This window comes from Saccoglossus kowalevskii, chromosome 16 (assembly GCF_978046115.1).
Source record: "Saccoglossus kowalevskii chromosome 16, keSacKowa6.1, whole genome shotgun sequence".
Classification (NCBI taxonomy): Eukaryota; Metazoa; Hemichordata; class Enteropneusta; family Harrimaniidae; genus Saccoglossus; species Saccoglossus kowalevskii.
The window spans coordinates 17,631,416-17,655,495 of NC_140656.1; the positions used below are offsets into that span (position 1 = coordinate 17,631,416).

The 24,080-nt window shown below is 33.7% G+C and overlaps 1 protein-coding gene across 1 annotated transcript; it reads right to left on the minus strand.

The window, feature by feature from the left end:
• Positions 1-2,305: 2,305 nt before the first annotated feature.
• On the minus strand, positions 2,306-22,364 carry LOC100375578 (RPA-related protein RADX-like). Its single transcript, XM_002735804.2, has 17 exons — positions 22,239-22,364; positions 18,947-19,117; positions 18,251-18,392; positions 17,361-17,489; positions 16,527-16,708; positions 15,094-15,173; positions 13,633-13,857; positions 12,740-12,825; positions 11,303-11,400; positions 10,486-10,614; positions 9,898-10,092; positions 8,049-8,178; positions 6,971-7,094; positions 6,460-6,562; positions 5,321-5,558; positions 4,647-4,808; positions 2,306-4,130 (listed from the first exon to the last, which is right to left on the minus strand). The coding sequence occupies exons 1-17, from the start codon at positions 22,362-22,364 to the stop codon at positions 3,865-3,867; spliced, it is 2,586 nt and encodes an 861-aa protein (XP_002735850.1). The 3' UTR covers positions 2,306-3,864.
• Positions 22,365-24,080: the final 1,716 nt, after the last annotated feature.

The following is a 24,080-nucleotide window of genomic DNA, read 5'->3' on the forward strand; positions in this document are numbered from 1 at the left end:
TCCAATTTTGATTCTAAAACACAAATTATCAAATATATTATAAAAAATGTAAAATGTAATTAGGAATTTGCTTTATCTGTAAAGTGTAAAAAACTATTTTTTACTGTAAATGGAACTTTCCTTTTTATTTCCTGTTAAAACGTAAAATGCATTTTATTTATTTCCTGTGACCTATACCAGCTATCCCCCCTTGCCCAAATAGTTGAATTAATGTAGCTTGCAGGTTTTAACAAGTTAAACCCATTCATTTCATTTGAATAAATATTTCTAATAAAAATTTGAATTTGCCACTTAAACAAGTCAAAACAAAACAAAATATATTTTTTTTCATGTTGCTATGGTAAAGGTGGCACAAACTCAAAAAAACGAAATAGTAATTTTAGGCACACACTCAAGAAAATTAGAATGAGATATGTTCTAGATTTTAATTGACTCAAAGATCTGTTACAAGGATACATTTTGTGCAAAGCTATGCCCAAAAATCAAGTTTTGGGCCATTGTCATGGCAACGGCAGGACAGAACTTTTTTTTTTTTCAAAGGGCATTCCTAGCATCTTTTCCAAATGACGTTGTTGTGCACTGTTCTTCTCCATTGGCTAGTTGGATTCAACTGCCAAAGAAACTTATAAAAATTTATAAAGATGACAAAAAACGGTTTGTTGTGCCACAAAAATAGTCAATCACGTCTGTTGAATAAATGAAAACAGGTTTGTTTAGCCGAGAGTACAGCAAAAATAGTCAATAACGTCTGTTGAATAAATGAAAACAGGTTTGTTTAGCCGAGAGTACAGCAAAAATAGTCAATAACATCTGTTAGATATATGAAAACAGATTTGTTGTGCTAAGAGTACCGCAAAAATGAGAAAAATATTTATTCATAATTCTCTTCGAATATCGTATTTCATATGATCCACAATCTATCACAATAAATGCAAGACTGAATCATGGTGATTTATTGTGATTATGCCTGGGAAGAAAACTACACGGTAACCTCATTATAACGAACATCTTTATAATGAACTTCTTGATACATGTATAATGAACACATTGCATGTATTATGCACTTCTCTATAGTGAACACTTCAATATAACAAACTAATTGTATGTCAGTAAAGAGTTCGTTATAACGAGGTTACAGTGTACTTTTAATAAAATATTGCTTTGACATTGATTTTTTATAGAAAACGTCACCAAAAGATATATTGTTGCAGAATTAATTGATTCAACAGAATCCAGTTTTCTGTGAGATATAAGAAACAAAGACGATTACTAACAAGTGTCATCTTTCCACGATCAATGATAATATAACACATTACAGTTGCCCAGAGATTATTTGTGACAATGCACACATGTTTGACTTGTATCGTGTTTTACAGAGAGCAATCCTCATTAATTGTGTATATGAGACATCATGTCAAAATTCAGAGTAGAACTCCATGGCAACCAGAAAATGATTGGAGGCGGATACAATAACGGAACAAATAATAGTTGTACTTTGGTTATATAATGTTCAAAGTTTTTTTGTGTTTTTTTAATTTTGTTGCCAGGCAACAGTTTCTAGGCATTACATGACAATTTGATAGTACTATATCATGCAGTTTATACAAATAATGGCAATATTCCTCTGCATGTCGGACGAACCACGCAAACACACCAACAGGTTCGGCAAGAGATTTTCAAAACCACAAGGAACTTTCACTTGTGGGGCACATGCAGCTAACAAAATTGCATCTACTCGAACCGCCAGTAACACAACACAAATGGAACGCAAAATTTGAATACATAAACAAACACGCAACCAAGTCGGCAGTGGAGTCGGCAGATGACTATATGACTTCCAAAATATTCTTGTCAATAAAGACGTTAAAAATATGATAAATACATCACTGGTACATCACTGTTGTTCCGCGTTGTTGGACGCAGCGTAGCAGTTCTTGCCGCTGAGACCATGGACATTCAAATCACCCATTATAACGATTTTTAACAAATAAACTCTTGAATTCAAAATGACAAAACAATCATTAACTGATACCTTTGGGGTATATTAGGATTTGTCTTCTCGATGAGTATCTCGGTAAATAATTGTCACATCAAGGAGATAAATCTTCATAAAACACTGTATACACTGTTCTCCTCAGTTGCAGTCAATAATTGTTTAGTATGTTCTAAAAATATAATTTGTCAAAGCATGAATGTGTGCATTACTGGTCCTGTACAACACAGACATGCATCCATTTTTTTTATAATTTTCATTCACAGACGGGGTATATTTAGAGCAGATGAAAATTTGAAATAACAAATAAAGATTTGTGCAAAATTCTTTATTTTTGAAACTGAAAAATCTGTACATAACTGATTATTTATTGAGTGTAAATAAGAATTGAAGATTTCTAGAAACATGTTAAGACTTTCTTTTTTTATAAAATGGCAGTGTTTTAAAATATATTTACATATTATTAAAATCGGTATTCATGTACATCACCTGTAATAATTACTGTATTTAATCTTACAAAAGCACAAGCATTGAAAGTTCCGAACCAACCTCCCTGCTAATTTTGTAATTAAGTAATTGATTTTTTTATTTGATTCTGTATTAAAATTTAACTTTTTCACATGCAACTTAAGGAGCGGTGTGTATTTATTTTACTGCAATATTAATACTATAAATTGAGATAATTTACATACATATTAAAATGCAGTACAAAAACTGGATTAAAATTTAGTAACAGCACAGTGGAAAATTTCATTCTAATGTACAGAAACAGCACAGTGGAAAATTTCACCAAAATTACAAAGCATTATAAATTCAGAGTTAGTTCCTTGGATTAATTAACATACAGTACATCAACAAATGGGTTTTCATAACTCTGTGAGCACCATCTTTTTTCGAAGACTTTTATTTTATTTTTTTCTATATAATTTTGGGCCAAATGCACATAATTTCTTATTGGCATCAGGTCTTGATTAAAATGTTAGTAAAAGAGAATAGTGATGAAAGTTGATGTTGGTGCTCAAAGTGGTAAAGTAATCTGAATTTTGATAGAATCTATATCTCATTTGATAAAAGTCCAATTTAGAGGTTAAAGAGATGTGGTCGTCACGCGGATGTGGATAAAAATTTTGATTTTCCCTCAACTTACTGCGATCTACTAATAATTGCATAAGGAGACAAGTACATAGTACACATGTAAGTTTAGATTTGGGTGAATCGGACACGATTATAAGGAACTTGCTATAGATCATAATTTATATTTGTATGAACTAATTGGAACCATCTCTTTTTTTTGTATACACTGATCTGTATAAGTTTTAATTGAGAGTTTGAATTGTAATAAATTTTATCAACAATCTTGTTGATAAGAAACTTGTATCTGATGCATGCGCTGTGTGACAATCACCGCTCTTACCGAATAACTTTAATTACATTGGTGCATTAGTGGTTCAAATAGAACACAGGACCAGAAATATTACTGGGCCTTGAAATTAACCAAATTTCTTTGAAATTGTTAAAAGCTTTATACAAACAAAAAAAGAAAGAATTCAATAATAATGGCCCAAGGAACTTGAATTTCAATCTGATTCACAAATGACAGTGTAACATAACCTGCCACACACAGGACAACTATAGGTGGATTTTTCCTCTAACTTACAATGAAGAAAAAAAAAAAAATTCCCTATTCAATCCATGCTTCATCACAGTAAATACACATACAGTGATACTAATCAATCCATGCATTACTGACAATACACACGTACTGACCTTTGAACCTGCATGCAACATGGGTAGATATGTTAAATTGATAATTCATTAAAAAATCTTGGTCACCAGAAAACATCTCCTCACTTGACTTGTAAATTACGGATTCATTCCGTTGTCAGGTATGCTCGGTTTAACACTACTTCTAATTGTTCATGACCACAGTTGTACAAATCTAAAACTACAACCATCCTTTGACCTTTGACCTCGTCTAACTGTTTTTGTATCTCATTTACACAACTTGAGGATGAATGGGGCCTTTTTGTTGCTTTCTCTGGTGCTTGCCTTGATTGTTTCTGTTTAGAACTTTTCTGCAATGTTTTTCTCGTCCCAGCACTAACTGCAGATACACTAGTAGTATTATCTTCAGAATCTGAAAATATAGTATGTATTGTATCGATGGTGCTCTTGTTAAAACACAAAAACCTTGCTAAAGCACATAGCTGTCAACCAAACACCTCTGTAAACCAAACACCTCTGTAAACCAAACACCTCTGTAAACCAAACACCTTTGTACAACAACTTTGTAAACCTAAGACCTCTGTAAGCCGTACCACTTTCAGTACCCCTGGTGTTCAGTTTAGACAGGTTTCCCTATACAGTAAAATAGAAGACAAAACTATGTATGTTTAATTTTGTAAACCAAGTCTGAAAAACACGATTTTGATCGCCGCCTCAGTTTCAGTAATGATGTCAAATTACAATTTTTCTTTTATGTTAAAGCTTTGCCCCAAAATTGAGAAATTATTGGATGTGATCGACACATATTTATAAAAATAGAAGAATAATTTACTTATACTGAAGTGCAAATGTAATAGGAATAACAGGTTGACACAATTATTGCTGTTACAATGCTAAACTGTCATTTATATTCACATACAGTATGTACCTGTGTTTGTACACCCAGAGGTAAGAAGATCCACGAACGACATATTGTTGTTATCACCCACACCGTGTTTCGGTATAAATGCAGCATTAACTGCACATGTTCGATTCAATCCTAATATGGTAATGATGTAGAATTCCTCAATGGAAGACATCAGCGGCACGTCTGCAACGAAACAATTGATATATCATGAGCAGTATTCCCCCAACATACTTTTAAACAGATCCCATGCCTGAACCTTCAAGTACAAGTTTTTAATCAACAAGACAACCACAAATGATATGTGAAGACGGAGCCATGCAAGTATCAAACGCTACATAGATAAGGTCGATGTGACCTTAATATAAACTTTCCCAATCAAACCACTCATTGTATGAAGCCAAGAGCTAAACAAGATGGCAGAAATTAGTTGCACTTTCTCGTTTCGTTATGAACTTTTTTTTTCAAGCATGTTTACCATCTTGGAAATATTCCGTAATTTTCCATATTTGGAATTTGCATCTCCTAATAAGGTAGGTTGTAGATACCCTGTTATAGTAATAAAGTGACAGAGGTACATGTATAATAATGCAATTACCATGCTGAGACATTTATCATGCGTTTTTCTCAATAAAAGTCTGAATGATCACAGTGAGTCCCACATAACAAAAAAAAGTCAGAATGAGAAATTAACTCACCAGCTAACTTTCCAGGTGGTATATTTGCTGGCAACACAGATGGCAGTAAACCCAAGTGATATAACAATAGCTCTTTTTTTGTCTCAGAGTATTGTCTTGGTAGGGTCTGTTCATGAATGTTATCCAATCCAATTACTGGTATTCTTTGTTGTAGAACCATCCATTGTGAGTCTAGGATATAAGACTTGATTTGCTGGTTTTCATTGATGGGTTCATCTTCGTCATCATCTGATGTAATCTGTGAAATATAACAATTACAGAATTGAGTTACCAACGACACTATTACTATTGTCGTCGTCGCTGCCACCGTTACAATCATTGTCATCATCATCACTGTCTTTGTTGTCATCATTGATTTAATTATCATGGCAATCATTATTATAATAATTATCAGGTGTATATCTCAGTTTTATATGCCTCTACTGGGTAGGAAGTATTTTAAGGGAAGTCATTAATATCAGAGGAAACGAGAACTTGAACATTATTTCATAGAGTAGGTAAAGGCAGCCATATTATGACTAGTAAATGTGTATAATATGGCTGCCTTTACTCAATCAGTGGACCAAAGAGGCAACCTAGCACACTGTAAAATAGAAAATCATTATAATTTCTTAGTCATAAATACAGATAATTTCTCAGTTATAAATTACTGGTAGTGATAGGTAACAGTAAAAGTAACAACATCTGCTATGATACACTTTGACTATTTGATTTTGTCAGTAGAATACATCATTTCCTATTTTTGCATCTCTGATATATTAGACCAAATAACAATTACACAGCATACTTGCTCTATTAGTAGACCATGTGTACTCCTATAAGAGCAAATATGATGAAATAAACACTAGGAGACATTTAATCTTTTCACCCCAAGTTCCCTCTTACAAAACAGTTTAAAGTCTGCACTTTCCATCAGAAGACTTGGACAAAAATAGCCAAACTTATTGGGTAAAGCTCAAAATTGACTCAAATTGTGTCTGTTGGCTTCAAAATTAGAGTTCATTTCCAGAAATGAAATTTCCAAAAATTTGAAGAATACAATAAAAAAGTACAGAAACATTTTGGCAAGGAAGTCTGGTAGTGGAAAGGTTAAAATAAACAGCAATAAATCTAAATACAAGATAAAAACTTCTAATCACCTGACTTGGTGTCTTTTTTTCGCCATATTTCTTTCTTCTCTTTGGATTAGATCGACCAGTTTCCTGAATGGTGGTTGTATTCTCAACATTGATCACCCTAGATCTGAAAGTTGATGTAGAATTCTTAATGCCTACTATAAACATGTACATTATGTCAAACAACATCATGTTTTCAATTTATTCATTATCAGATTCAATGATTCTGGAAAAATCTGCTTCTCAATACGAAGACATTGCCTGGTTTTCTTTAACCTTTTCACCACCAGTTCCTTCTTTTCACCACAAATTCACAAAATAGTCCCGATTATAGTCTGCACTATCCTTTAGAAGATTAAGACAAAAATTGCTCACTCTCAACAAGATCTCAGTGACTATTTTGAAGTAATTTTTCGCATATCTAATGTCCAGAATCAATCTGACATGGTGTTCAACATCCTATATTTACATCAGTTCTACTACTAGTAAATTAATGCAATAGTAACAAATGATATTACATGTGGCGCTAACTTACCGCAGTGACCTTCCTACAAGTTGCTGTCGTTGACTCGCCCGTGTGCGTACTGGTGAAATCATGTTATCTGCTTGAGGTGAAGATTTCGGCTTTGCTGCGTCTGATGGTACGCTACTTTGTGAATCTGTGCACATTGAGAGATAAACAAGTAAGGTACTCCTTAATTAGCTTGATAGTTAGACATTAAGGTTGTGTAGCCAAATAGGAGGCAAGCTTAAAAAGCCAGTACTAACATGTACAAAACTTAAGCAAGGTGTTCCCTGATTGGCTTGATAGTTAGGTATTAAGGTTTTGTAGCCAATGAGAGGCAAGCTTAAAAAGCCAGTACTAACATGTACAAAACTTAAGCAAGGTGTTCCCTGATTGGCTTGATAGTTAGGTATTAAGGTTTTGTAGCCAAATAGGAGGCAAGCTTAAAAAGCCAGTACTAACATGTACAAAACTTAAGCAAGGTGTTCCCTGATTGGCTTGATAGTTAGGTATTAAGGTTTTGTAGCCAATGAGAGGCAAGCTTAAAAAGCCAGTACTAACATGTACAAAACTTAAGCAAGGTGTTCCCTGATTGGCTTGATAGTTAGGTATTAGGGTTTTGTAGCCAATGAGAGGCAAGCTTAAAAAGCCAGTACTAACATGTACAAAACTTAAGCAAGGTGTTCCCTGATTGGCTTGATAGTTAGGTATTAGGGTTTTGTAGCCAATGAGAGGCAAGCTTAAAAAGCCAGTACTAACATGTACAAAACTTAAGCAAGGTGTTCCCTGATTGGCTTGATAGTTAGGTATTAGGGTTTTGTAGCCAATGAGAGGCAAGCTAAAAAAGCCAGTACTAACATGTACAAAACTTAAGCAAGGTGTTCCCTGATTGGCTTGATAGTTAGGTATTAGGGTTTTGTAGCCAATGAGAGGCAAGTTTCCATAAAGCACTCACAAGTACATACAAAGCAATGTATATGTTCCCCGATTGGCTTGACAGTTACATATTAGGGCTGGATGGATAATCAGGAGCCATCTTATCCAACTCACTTTCTGTAACCAATCATCATGAAATATAAACCAACTAATATATGTATGATATATATACCTCTACGTTGGTGCATGTGGTAGAGTTGTGATATCTTAACCGCTGCTATGTGTCCCTGTACAAGAACCCTCTTATGTTCTCTATAGTGTAAGTTTTCCAATTCCGACTGCACTTTATCCACTGGAAGAATCTATAGAAACAAAGTGTAATCAAAAAAAGTTCAGAAAGACTTGGTACATGTGTACTAGTGGGTAGTAGAAGAAATGATTAACCTTTTTACCACTAGACTTTCTCGCCCAAATTTTACTGCCCTCTTTTCTTTTTTCTATGTTTTTTTTTCAGTATTTCTGGAATTGAACCCTAATTTTGGAACCAACAGATAAAATCTGAGTAAATTTTCAGTTTTTACTCAAAAAATTTTGCTATTTTTTTCCATTGAAAGATATATAGGACTATTTTGTAAATTTGTGATGAATAAAGGAAACTGGTGGTAAAAAGGTTATTAAAGACATGATATAGACAAATACACAAACATGACACCAAATTTTATGGGCAGTGTGTTAATAACACAAATGCCTTTTGATCCTAACTAAAACCATTTAGGCAAACGGCTTTCGTAGTTGATGATCAGTATTATCATACATATAGCTTCAAAAGCATTAAAATTGGTCGTTCCATAAAAATCGGCGATTGTTTCAAAATGTCTCTGCACTCAATCCAAAATTTGAAATAGGTAAAATTCTTGTCACCAACGTTGAGCACATTATTGACGTTCCATTACAACCTTTTCTTTGTCTACATTTGAAGCAGAAGCATTAAATTGCATGCCATCATAGAAACATAATTCTGTCAGGAAAGCAAATATTCGAACAACGCAAAACATTTTTTTTCTTCGTCATATTTGGCTTTTATCTCTTATTAAATAATTCCTACAAACAGGAATATGTGACCTGATGGTTGAAATAGCTACGCTGTACTATAGAAATGTTGTGGTACTACATGTAAAGTCAAATAATGCACATCCAGAAAACAGTTAAAATACAGTTTAAAATAGATTCTTAAGAAGATAATTGAATTAATGATATCGTCACGAAACAAACAAATCTGACAGAGCTCCACTCCTACATACCATATATCAAAGCAATCAACTTAGTATGTGGAAAATGTGATTGTTGGTGAACGGACGATGACAGACAATCACCTACCGATACATATGACGCAAGTATGCACTCATAAAGTATGAAATCGCATTGATTTTCGCTAAATGTCAAAGTATGACAACACGGTAATGCATGAAGTTGAGCAAATAATTAAATTTTATTCATCAAAGCAAAGCGTATGCAAATGAGGCTTAGATGAAACACTTCTTACTGGTACATTCTTCTACTTCATCTCTTGATTTATTTATAAAAGACCTCTTTTGATTGGCTAGCATTAGTACAAAATTTAGTTTTATCCATTAGGCCAGACTTTTTTTATTCCTTGTTTCTCGAGCTTTTATAAATTAATTTTTTTGAGGAGGGCAGAAAAAAAATAAAATTATTTTTTTTTTCCCATTAGATTTGTGTGATTCACAAAGAATTGTAAGTGAGATCATTGATCGGAGAGAAGAAATGAAATAAAATGTTGTTCTATGTATAACCTTGTTTCTCATCTGCACGAGACTTCGATACTTTGATCATGATACTCCCACGAAAATGCAACTTGGGTTTGTAAGGTGGCGGGCGGAAAAAAATGAAGATAAAAATAATTTTTTTTAGCAATTTTTTTCACTTGCAAGTCTGCGGGCGCGAGAAATTACTCTGAAATAAAATTTTATTTTTATTTCATGTTCGGCTCTTGTTCATTCGGCGGGTTCGCGAAACAAGGGATAATAAAAAGTCTGGCCTTAAGACAACATTTTTCTCACCGATAGCTGACTGAATGGAGAGTATTTATCCTTATATTCATCTATGGTTGTTGGCAAGGGAGGGTAACTATAGTAACCACCCATCGAGGATGTATCCATCAATTTCTTGGCCATTTCTGAGTTCCTCCAGGACTGTACGCGTCCAACGTGAAATTCGGATTTGAATATATTATGGCAGTTTTCACTTGTATAGACCTGTATTGAGAGAAAAGCATCAACTCAAGTTATACTAGTAGCTGTCTCTGTAGAAACACATTGACCAATAAGAACATTTTTGCAATAAGTCTGAGACGTAACATGAGACTCAAAACTTTGCAAAAAGAAAATAGTTAACATTTTTAAACAATTTTGCATTGATACAGTAAAACTAAGAAAACTCATTGTCATTTTTAATATCTGTTGAACCAACTTTTTGTAATTATTCTGTAATATTCTTTGCACCTCGTAATTAATATATTCCATCTATGTGTACTTCTATTGGTGAGCCCCAGGACTTAACAGGGTTAAAAGAATGAATGAAATGATTACCTAATATTGGTTAGTTATACAGGGGTATATTGGTTAAATAGAGGTCAATATCGCACTCACCTGACTATCATTGGTTGTTGTGAGGTACACAAATCGTAATGACCTGGAGTTGTCACCACACTGATTCATCACCTTCATCTGCGTACATATCGCCACCATACCAGGCACCAATTCTCTGTGTACTGAGGGCTTTAATGTCAAAGAAAAAATAATGAAATTATTTCATATAACATGTAAATCTTATCGGTAATACAGGTTTATATTTCTAAAAGAGGTCACGCATGTTTTGCGTGCATGCATGGAGAGTAATTGGTTGAAAAACCAAATAAAATACTGACCCCTTTTTTGCTGCTGTTATTAAATATAAATAATAATAATAATAATAATAATAATAATAATAATAATAATAATAATAATAATAATAATATTTCCTCTTGAATGAACAAAACACTGCTTATAAGACATCATGTCCAGCAGCTCATTCATTTTGAAGCAAAATTAAAGTTTATTGTAAGATTAGTTTGGAATTAGTCACCATTCACATGCAATATATTTACCATACTGGCACATAAAAAGCTACGTAGTCACAATCCATATTTGGATTCAATGCTTATTCCAAAATACTGCGGGTCAAATTACTATGAATCTCTTGTGCATCAGTATTCCGAATGAATTTTATACAATCAATCAATCTATCGATCGATCAAATGAAAAAGCAAAATTATTGCCAACATTCGGATGTACAGATGATATATTAAACACTGAATACATAAACCTCACAATTTGTGCAAAATTCAGACCTGAATTGTTGCAAAAACCAAATAAAAGCTTTCAAACTTATTCCAGAAAACAACTTTAATTAATTCAGAAATTCTACCTGTGCTGTGCTGAATATCTGTAATATCATTGGCTGACTGCAGGATTGGTCCATTATATGAATCCATCTATAGGTCCAGAATGAGTCTTTACTTGCTCCTGTTAGTATATATTAGTAGACATTGATCAGTACTGTAAAATGATTAATTTTCACTAGGTTTAAATTTCACTGATTTACCATTTCAGGCATATTCAGTGGGTATTCACGGTTTTATCATTTAGATAATGTGTTCTACCCTAAATTTTACATATTCACTGGGTTTTATTTTAGCGCATTTTCCAGTCAGCTAAATAAGCAAAATAAAAACCCAGTTAATAATTAACACCTTTACAGTATATTGAGCATCATAATGAAAATAGAAATAAACAGTGTTCTCATCGGACATGAAACATTTGTCATTTGCCTCATGATACAATTTTTTTACGTCCATGAGACAAATTGTCTCACAAAAATGCAAGAAAATATGAGTGACAATTCATAAGTGTAGAATAAAAATTCAAACATAATAAAAATTTGAGTACATTGTCTAAACTGCAAGACGAATAAAATACTGTGGAATACTTTATTTTCGCTGGAATGAATTTTCGCTGAAAAGGCTTTTTGGGCGTTTTGTATGGAATTTATTTTCACTGATTTTTGATGTGTTTAATGGAAAATATCGGAAAAAAAGTATATTCGCTGGATTTTATTTTCACAGAATCATCCCTTCAGCGAAAATAAATTCCAAGCGAAAATAAAGTATTCTACAGTACTTCATTTCTGTCTCTAGATTGGCATAGATGGGTAATTGTCTCTTACTTTCTAAGCTGGTGGAGCAATTCCACCCAATGTACTTAATTCCCAATGAGAACACTGCATACTGAGGACACAAGGACAAAAAGCAGAAAGTATAAAAACAAAACAAAAGCTTTATCATTTATCTTTTTCACCACCAGACTTTCTTGCCCAAATGAACCCTAATTTTGGAGCCAACAGACAAAATTTGAGTAAATTTTAAATTTTTACTGAAAAAATTTGGCTACTTTTGTCCCAATCTTCTGAAAGAAAGTGCAGACTATAAACAGAACTATTTTGTGAAATTTTGATGAAAAAGGGGGAACTGGTGGTGAAAAGGTTAACATGTACTGGATGATGATGCAATTATTGTTTACTCTTCTTCTTCTTTCTTTCCACAAATAAGGTAATTACTGCCATGAGTGCAACTGTGTACTGACAGAGTGTATACTTTGCGATACACCTGTGATTATTATTGTATCCACCTAGGCCAATCTGATTAAATCCAATTTAGATATACCGGTAGGCTCCATTTTTATTTTCAATTGCCATATTTAGTTCATTCTTATTTTCATTGAGAACAACATTGGATGTGTCAATCCAAGAAATTAAATTGGAAGTCATATTATCGCCACCAATGATTTTGAGATACTCAAAAATTACCTTTTTTGACATTTCGTATTCTCTGCCATCTACTGATATATGTGACAACACCACACACGTCACAGATTAACTGGTCTGGTATGCCACTGAAAGAGAAAACATAAAAACCATGAAACGATAGATTCTATAGTTTTCTTTAGGCACCATCCACGAAATAGTTCCATTTATAGTCTGCTCATTTCCCAAATGTAATGTTGCGAACATTTTGAATTTTTTGATCAAAAAATTAGAGGCAATGTTGAATTTTGTCTGATTGATTCAAAATTAAGTTTGAATTTAGTGAAAATCACAGAAAATGTGAACAAATTTATCCAAAGGGTTAATAACCTTTTTTTGCTCATTGTTTAAAACAAGAATTTAATAATTTAACAAAAATCAATCGAAAAGAATTCAATATACTGAATGGCCATTGACTTGAGGTATGCCTTGTTGTATAATTACTGTACACCAGTTATAGCATATCGTAATTTTAACAGAATTGTTTGTTTTTTCTGTGAGGTTTTTTATGTATTTGTAAAACATAAAAAACTCTAGCCACTACATTTTTTAGTTCGTCACCAACAAATTCAACTTGGTTGCCAATTACCACTAGGAAAAAAATTAAACTTGTCCAACAAATCACAGTTACAATAGAGGATGAATATGGTGAGTATAAAATCCACTATTTTAATACTGTGAAAAAAGTAATATTCACTGGGTTTAATTATAATAAATTTGGTGTTGCAGCAAGTATATTCAAGGAAACAATAGATTCTATTATTTTTTTTCAATTTTCACTGGATTTCAAATTAATCGGTTTTTGAAGGAAACAATACCTTCTATTGGTAAATTTGAAAATACACTAGGTTGTCACTTAGCACGTTTATCTCCGTCAGCGAAATAAACAATTTTACCTTAATTGTCGTTTTGTTATAAATTTATTCGTAACTCTTGGTAAATCAGCGGTAACAGAGGATGAATGTAAAACTTGTATCACAGACCCCGGATGACTGGAATTCAAACTTAGTTCTACCTCGAGTTGTTTTATGTTTGGATTGTGTAATGCCGCTTTTCCTCGTAGACTGTACCTCTTTTTTATTTCATAGTCTTCAATCAGTAATATGTTACCTACGAAAATACTGAAAAAAAAAAGAAGTTATGGTTAATTGTGAAATTGGAAAGCATTCACAAAGAATCTTAAGAATAGTTTCACTTGAGCTTAATTTCTTGATAGGCAAATTTAATATGTCAATTGTTTTTTTTAATTTGGTTTAAAACTACGTCAATGGATCCAAAATTGAAGAAGAAATTACAGAAACTTATCATATAAGAAATGTGTGATCCCTTTGACTCCACAGCAAAATATGACTTTATGATTTTATTAAATATAGAATTATTTTTACTGTGCAGCTTGAACTATTTGCATGTTACCACTTTGGTCATTAAGACTCAATCATGACAAGTTTTGAACTTTTTACCACCAGTTGACTCTTTTCAACACAAATTCACAAAATAGTCCCATTTATAGTCTGCATGTTTCTTCAGAAGAGAAATAGCCTAATATTTTGAGTAAAAACTGAAAATTTACTCATGACAAATTTTGTCTGTTGGCTCCAAAATTAGGCTTCATTGCCAGAAATATTGCAGAATATAAAAAAAAAGTACAGAAAAATTTGAGCGAGAAAGTCTGGTGGTGAACAGGTTAATGTTAGTCGTACAACCATTTATGACCACTGATCAACAACTGTATATTTTGTGTACAATGGTAGACTGGGACAGAAGACATAAGTTTGTGGATGTTGAAATTTGAACAGTGCAAAATACCGTATCACGTTTACAACCTTGTGTCAATATGCATACACTTTCACCCAGTCATCCCATTATATGTACAGGTATACCAAAACAGCATATTGACTTGCTGACAGAAATTTTTTTTATAAATTTAAATCCTTATTAAAATAATTTACTAAACATCATGATCAACATTATTGTTTATTTTGAAGAGTTGTACCGGTAATCCCATACATGCCTGTACTAGCAGTTTAGATACAAAGATGATCCTTGAGAAATGACAGTATTGGCAGTATGGGGGCGCTATACCACTCTACTGGGGCACCACACAGGGAACAGCGCATACAAACCCCAGGATATATTAGTAGTAGATTATATACAAAGATACAAAAGATAGATCAGAATGACAGTATGGGGGGGGGGTTTATATCACTGCATAGAAGCACCACAACAGGAATATCTCCTGTTCACCTGTAGATACAACACAGATAAAAAGATTTCTGAGAATGACAGTAGGGGGCACTATACCACCAGACTTAGACAAAACAATACAAGAACACAACACAAATTTTAGTACTACTAACCTGTTGAAGTATTTCGGTGCAAGTTTAGTCCATAATATAACAGACACACAGCCTGTGTTGTCGGCTAATTCCAGGTACATCTAAGTTAAAGCACAATGAAATGAACGCTGAAATACACAAGTCAATGTGCTCTATTTGCTCTATCAGTGGCACAGAAACTATGAGGTGTTTGAGGTGTGATTATAACGGCCAAAATAACTTAGATTTTAATAATCCAGTATGTTTTCATCTTTAATGATCCAGTAGAGAATTTATGCAATTATTAGTTCATGGGCAACTCGTTATTGAGATATAATTAAATGAATCATCAAATAAATGAAACCGAATCACTAAGACAACAGACTGCTAGACTTGAAATAGCATCAGGTTTTAACGCCAAATCTGATAACATTTCCTCATGTAATGGTATAAGAAATGAAAGGGCACTGAGGCAAAATTGCATTCTATCACATAAGTGTCTTGGTGTGCACAGAAACTGATATATCATACTTGTAATGGTACTTATCATACCAGTAGTTTTGTTATATGCTGTATTTAAACATGTTCTTAACAGAATAGTTTATACACTGTTATTAAATAGACAGGTTCTAAGTTTGAAAACCAATGAAAAGAATTGTTATTTACAAGCATCAAGTCACAAAAAAATTGTCCATGTGTTGTGCAGAGTTTATTGGTCATTAAAAATCATATTTAATATTTTTTTTTATATTTTGTAAGTGTGCGTTGTAACTTGTCTTGCACGTCAAACATTCAAAGTGATAGTTGAATCCCAAGAGATGTTATAAAAAACCCATAGCTGTCTGTCCCTGTAGTCTCTAATGTCTTCACACAAATGAAGAAAATAAAACTGCACTCATAAAACTACACTAATCTATAATCTCTCCAGCTTTGCAATCTGGAAATCAAAAATTATGCTTGAAACGTTTGTACCGTAAACGCTTTAATTTCATATGACACATATTTTCATGAATTTTCGAGTCTGATTAAATTGTGCTACTTAGTAGCATTGACAATTTTTTATGGGGTCCTACAATTTATGTCAGCAATTTTAGGAAAATTTAATTTAGTCTTTATGAATGTCGCAAATTCATCAAATTACAAAAATTTCTAACAGTGCAATTTTTAATAATTAAGCAATTTACAGTACCCGGTATTGTTATGGCTTGGTAGGCTTTACCAATTTTACTTTTGGACACAAAACCACAACCCCAACTACTTGCCTTGGTACAAAACTACTGTAAAAGGATTAATTAAAAATGCGCTAAATTAAAACCTAGTGAATATGTAAAATTTAGCATAGAACACATTATCTAAATGATAAAACCGTGAATTTAAAACCCACTTAATATGCCTAAAATGGTAAATCAGCAAAATTTTAACCCAATGAAAATTAGTCATTTTACAGTATTTAAAAAATGTTGTTGTTACCTTACCTGGTATGGCCACTTTTCTCTAAATTTACTAACTCTACCATAATGATGCAACCTAGCTTTACTCAGAACACGACCAATGATTTTGGGAAATGGTTTGTACAGTCTTCCTCGCTGCCATCTATCAATTGCATTACCTATTTTCACCACAGAGGCCGGTGTTTTCAACAATCGTGTCGGTTTCACTGAAATTTAATCCAAAAATATTGTGTAAATACCTGCATAAAATGATTACAGGATTATTATAAAATTTTCACTCAAAATTGTAAGAATTGTCAAGTTATAGCACAAATTCTGAAAAATCTAATGATCTTTAGAACATCATCATATACTGTGGAATACTTTATTTTCGCTGGAATTAATTTTCGCTGAAAAGGTTTTTTGGGCATTTTGCTTAGAATTTATTTTCACTGATTTTTGATGAGTTTAGTGAAATATAGGAAAAAAAGTATATTCGCTGGATTTTATTTTCACGGAATCATCCCTTTAGTGAAATTAGCAAAAATAGCGAAAATAAAGTATTCTACAGTATTATTATTTATACAGTATGATGGTATTCATATTAGGATATACCCGGTAGTCCACATTGGTGCATACATTTTACATTCCTACTTTGCAACTATGTCAACTCCTAGAACTAAATAAAAACATAAAATGTGTTGAAATAATTCAGCTTCGGCACAAAGTCGGAATACAAATGTAATTAGGCTTTAAAAAAAAAAATTCAAAACAAAAAATGTTTCATGGAATATTCATTATGTCCAGAGCCCTAAGAAAATTTGTCTAAATATTGTTTTTTGCATAGTTTTGCTTGTCTGTGTTTGTATCACGTCTCACCTGTGTTGTGCCACTGTGGTCCGTATGGATCTTCATCATTCCACAGGGAGAGGTAATACTCCCGGCTTACGGCCAGCGGTTGATGAGATTTCTCATGTTCGGTTGCTCCCGGCCAAAATGGAATGGATCCTGAATGACATCGATAAATTAATTAACATAATGACAAATATTTGACTCTCAAAAAATGTCCGACATTTAGCACATTTCTGAATAGTTAAATATTATTTGCTGTCCAAGATTCAGCTTGTTTATTTCGATCATCTAGTCACTGTAGGCCATTCCGAGTTGACTTTTTGGGATCAGTTAGAATGGTCAGTGTGTCAACTGTAATGGCATGGTGCTACACAATGTGTGAATGTTACTGTGGTGAATGTTACAACGTCAATGTTCATTTGTTTGTTATTATTCACTCCAACACATTGCCTGTTGACACTGTTATTTATGAAGTGAGGAAGGGATGTTATGTTTTTCATTTCAGGTATCTGCAAAGAGTTATAAAAATGTTTTTGTGTCCAGTCCAAACATTATTTTCATACTGTAAAAGGGTTAATTATTCACTGGGTTTTAATTTAGCTTATTTCGCTGACTGGAAAGTGCGCTAAATTAAAACCCAGTGAATATGTAAAATTTAGCATAGAACACATTATCTAAATGACGAAACCGTGAATTTAAAACCCAATGGTAAATAAGTGAAATTTAAACCCAGTGAAAATTAGTCACTTTACAGTATCTTATTCACCGGCATGATTCATGGCTACTGTAAAATACATGTACTTTATTTTCGCTGACGGAACCGTCACGATTCAGTTATTATGTTACCATGCCTTTATGTAATGGTGTGCTCGATTTGTAATGAATGAAGTACCAATTCAACACACTGAAAACTTTACCTGTGTCTATTCTCAACATCTCACCACTATGTACACCATGTAATGTCCATTCCTTAATAATAAGATAACTTTCAGCGATAAGACTTGTCTCATTATAATGTACATAACAGTCCAGTAATCTCATAACGCATCCAACGTATACCTAGAAAAACATAAATCATTATTAAAGCGGAAAGGTCGTCACCCGTGTGTGCGCAGGAATTGAGTCTTAGGTGACGATAACAACGCATGCTAAAACGCAAAGGCACATGTGTATATGTTTGTTTGTAAACAAACGCCATGGATGTCTGTCGCATGCACAGGTGACGAATCCCTTGCTTTAATTGCTGAGTTTGTGCTAGCACGTGCCTAGTTTGTAAAGGTACGGCCCCTGACCTTGAAGCAATTCTAAGATTTACATCTCCTTGATTTAACCAATCAGAATGCATTAATTTTTACCATTCATATGGCTTCCTTTTGAGCCAATCACCGTCATTGCGTTAGTAAACGAAAAATTGTCTCATTCATTTGTTGATGCAACTCGTTTGCGTGAGCGATCTTCAAATCCTTATTGGTAAAACCATCATACTATTATTTATTAGAATGCAGTCATGTGATATAAAAAAAACAACTTTCTAAACCTTGCTTATTGGGATTTGTGATGAAATCTTTGTTTTACATCTGTGAATTAAAAACAGACGTTGCTGTAATACTCACCTGTCCCTTCTGTATATCCACGCTGAGATGTGATGCAAGTAAGCATTTGATTTTATACGTTGTGTCAGTCAATGTGATATCGTAGGCATAGTCTTGAAGACACTCCTCCTCATTCTGTCCAGATTCTGCATAAAAATGACCATCTATTTGGTATCTTTCAATTGCCACTACCTGAATGTTGGAGAAATATACACAAATTCAAATAAAAGATGGACTACAGTACAGTCCAAGCGTTACTTAACATCTAGCTAGCAGGTTCTCCCCAGCCTGATTTGAGTGTCGATTGCTAATATTCATAAGCTAATTAATATTCATGAGCTAATTGATATTCATTTTGCCATCTTACTAGTTACGATTTAATTTAACTTCTTAATTGCAATGTAAAATTAATCTGCTTTGATAAAAGTGAAAAAATATATTCACTTTATTTTTGCAATCATGTCGTAACCAGTTTGTTATGGCCAAAGTGGAATTACCGGGGTAATCTGTTTTCTTTTCTAATGGAACGCTGGTAATACACATTAATAGTGAGAAATAAGTATTCCCTGTTTCGCTGACTGAATATAGCTTATGAATTTAATTTTATGAATGAGTCATGAAGAGAAAAACATCAACGAAGCTTACAATATGAGCTTATTTACTACACTCGAGTGCAAGTGTAGATTAAACAAATGACAGCTTTACGCATCCCTGCCAGTGATGTGGAGATGCTGAATTGTTACAGACATAGAATTATGAAAACACCAAGTTACAAAAATGATCATGCCCATATTTCAGAAACCACAATCACCACAGCGAATCATGCTCAAATTATTCAATTAACAGAACTTCGAGTTTCGGGCAATCTATATTTTTGTTTTTGTTGAACGTTCAAATTTAATAACTTAAACTTTAATTTTCAGTTAACCGAACTTCGAATTACGGGAAATATACAATGCCAAACAAAACATAAATTCTATGTTGCCCGTAACTCAAAGTTCGGTTAACTGTTAATTGAACTTCAAGTCACAATATGGGCATAGTTTCGCAAAAGTGGGCATGGTTTTTGTAAATAAATGTTTTCGTAACTCGATGTTCATAACTTGATGTTCGTAACTCGAACAATTCAGCATCTCGGTGATGTGAGCAAGTTATTGTTCAACTTAACAAACCCTACATGAAATTAAACTGCAATGGTAAACCTTTCTTCTGTTTATTTATTTATCATTGCCTTCCCTTCCATTTTGATGTATGACTTATTCCCATCTAGTTTGTTTGTTAAAACTAACAGAATGTCAAACGGAGAAGATAGAAACAAAAATAAATTAGGTCGATGTCACAAGCGTACAATGATTTTGAACAGTGATGTCTTGTTTCATTAAAATTTTGTTCTGTGTTAATTTTTACATTGTGTTAAAGACAATAGTATGATGGATGGTTCAATGGCCAACATCCTGTGTTTATCATAAACAAGTAGCATAGTGCCGGTGACAACTTTTTGTCCTGGTCGGAAATTCTGAGTCCTGGACAGGGCTGTCCGGTGTGGGGAGAACCCTGAGCTAGCATAAACCACCATGTATCTAATTGTGCATTGTAATCTTCCTAAAATATCTCATATTAGTAACTTATGTACATCATGGAAGGTACAAGGACATAAAAAAGGACAGGTTTTAATCTAATTTATATCTTATTATATTTTTCCTTGAAACCTAGACTTGCTTACAGTCTGTTGCGATTTCGATGAAACATTCTTGAAAAATAAATATAAATTGTGTAAACGAGTGGTTGAACATGAAAGTCCTGAAACTGCGAAATCCCAACAGAGTTGCCGTTACCGACCAAGTCTACTTTCAACCCATAATCACCTCTAGATTCATGACTGCAACTTGCTATGCGCGTGAAAAAATAGGCGGCAGTATACATGCGCAGAATGGTTCACATGCCATCATAGGTCATTGGCAAGGCAAGCCACTCGAAACAAAATACTTTCAAAGTTACTTTCTAATGTCAGTAGACGATAGACTGCTTCTTTCCTGTAGTATAACAAAACAAAAATGCTCCCTGTTGTCTCCAGAAGTATTTGAAAGGTCTAAGTGGGGCTTTGTACAAGACACTTTCAGATAAGCTCAGTCGAATACCTGCGCACTGATGTGCGATGTTGAAAAAAAACATTTTGTTTCTGATCAATTCATAAGCAACTGACTTTTAAATACACAGTGTGTGTAAAATAGGATGCTAGAACACTGGTAGCATCATGGCAACTTGTTATTGGGATAGAATATTATTTTACAAGGATCCGTAATTTGGTCATGTTGTGTGACTTTGATGGCAATTTATCTCTGTAAAACCATGGAACTACAAACCCCAGTTCCATGTTAAAACTCTGACTGCTTCCAAGCTGACCTGAATGTTAATTATTCACGTAATCACATTATGGGAATGTTTAGCAAGTATATAAATCAAAGGGATCATGGAAGATGGGAAAACAATAGCGTTCTCTCTCCTGTACCTTCAAATGGTACATGTAAATACTACAAAGAGTGAGTTGAAAAAATCAACATGATTAAAAAGGCACAAGATTCACAGGCGCAGAACGGAAGACAATTTAAATTTAAGAAGACCCCTAAAATGCTACTACGTCATCGGTTTCACTCCACAAGCATAACGCATACTGTTACCAGTGATCAGGGGATTAACACCTTAGTAGAACAAAGGCGTTTACCAACCGGATGTTGAAGGACTGTGGGTTTACCATATTACAAATTTCACTACTGTAGTTAGATTGTGTGTGTTTTTTCAATATTACTATTTCAATATATGTTTGTTTGTTTTGTTTTTATATAATTGGCAGGTAATAGGCATAACTAGTTGCACCACAATTTATCACAAAACATTAACGCACACCAGTGACACATCGCACCAGCTCGACAGGCACACTGCACTGTACCATGGAGGTAGAAAAGAGAAGGAGTGATGACGCTATTGTTTCCGCTGGTTTCATGATGCTTTGGATTTGTTTACTCACATACACATACTCTTTTCTACCTCCATGACTGTACGAAGCAAAATTAGTTACACCTCAAAACATCTCTGTGTGCCAGTGACAATCAACTTAGCCTGGAATCCAGCCACTCAGAGTGCCCTTCCCATATTATTCGTAGATTGTTCAATATCTCGCGATAATAGACGACATCTAGTCTACACAGCATTATACGCGGGGCCAACAATCAGATTGATCATTATACTTTGCACTTTGTTGATCGTCGGAGATCGCAATCACAGTAAAGAGTAAAAACGTTGTCACTACACTTACCAGAAGATTTATTTGGTCAATTCTATTTCCAAGCGTCTGCAGATTTCGTGTCTTCTCTTTTAAGTCACGAACGGTACCATCAGAAATGCGATCGACGTATTTTGGACTCGGGTTGGTCGACGCCATCTTGTTTATTTTGATTTTCGAAATTAGCGCTACACAGCGCCCCCATGCGACTCTTTCGAAACACGGCGGATACTGTACAGTATGTCGTTTGATCCGAACTTTTTATTTTTATTTTTCCCTTTATTTTTCATGGAGCGACCTGTATTGAAGTCATTGACACCCTCCCTACTGATTCAAAAGCAAACAACCAATTTTGATTGAAAGAAATTGGTGACAACAAAGTTCTTGAAGTCGTTTTGTTTTCAAAGTCATAAAAGGATGGGTCAACGAACTTTATACATTTTCCTACTGGCGGTGTCCTAACCTAGTTCTTCTCCTTACAAAGTAAGCATTTATGCTCTGTTATCATCCTCACGATCAACGGAACGCCTATCCGTGGATGTATAAGATATCACAACTTTTAAGAAAAACAACCCTGTTGGCCCGGGTTCACCGTGATGTTTTTTTGTCAAACAAATTAATTGCGCGTTTATATATTATTAAATCGAACGCTAGGCAACAGTGAAAATATAAATGTAATTTTTTTTTGTTTTTACATGTGGAATATAAATATGAAGATCGCCGTACTCGGTTCAGGGAAAATTGTTGCACAAAATGTAATGAAATTAGCATGTTTTGTCAATTTTAGAGCATTTTACCATTGTTTCTTATAGCAAGTATATATCTTAACAATCTGATTAAAATAAGATCCTAGTTTGGGCTTTATTTTAACAAAAAAAAAAAACTAGGATCTTATTTTATTCAGATTGATATCTTAATAGAAAAGAAAAAGGTCTCAAAATGTTGGTCGCTGGTGAAAAAACGAGAAATTCTGTCTCACAGTGTGTTTATTCATGTCTAAAAGTATTACAAAATTGACATTTTTTAGAAAGTTTGCGTAATATTTGACAGGTTTTTTGCGAATAATAAATTAACACAATCTGATTAATATCTTATGTATTCTACATTTCATATAGTTTATTTTATTAGTACTATCTTTTTTATCATTTTGTATTTTGTTATTATTATTACAAGCATCTTATTTTGTATTATTTTAACTATACACATGTTTTCGCGATTACCAAAACTTTTGAAAAACACCAATAAAATAAATAATAGAATAAAATAAGATAAAAATAAATACATATTTTAAAAAAATAACAGAAAGGGCACAAAGTTGGGTCTTATTTAATTCGAACCAAGATTGGCAGTCAATTAAAAAATAATGATAGACAGATGTTCCCATATTGCTATGCGTTGTATACGTCAAACGTGGTCCATACTGAACACGGCGCGGAGCGATCACTGTGTCGCTCAAATTCCACTCGTTAAGAAGCCTCCTTATGACATTGTTGAGTCAAGTCTCAGCAAATTCGCCTGAACTGCAAATGACCGGATCAGCGTACTGGAAGTTGTTATGATCCTAATACGCAACTTGAAAATCGCCATCAAAAGACGACACAGCAACGTTATCAATCACCTCTAATCATTGCGATAAGCTACTTAGCGGTCATGGACACATGTAATCAACATACCACAGGGTCATCGGTACTACTCCATGATTTGTACTATCGCGGTGTACAACGTTCATTATTGGTCACATTATTTTATAAGCGAATCTATGTGTGTAAACACAAATGAGTTAGGTAATTCGTTGAATATTGCCGCTCGTTACATAGCGTTGAAATCGTGTTGTCACACATGGGCGTCAGTTATTTCCTTGAAGTATATTGATGA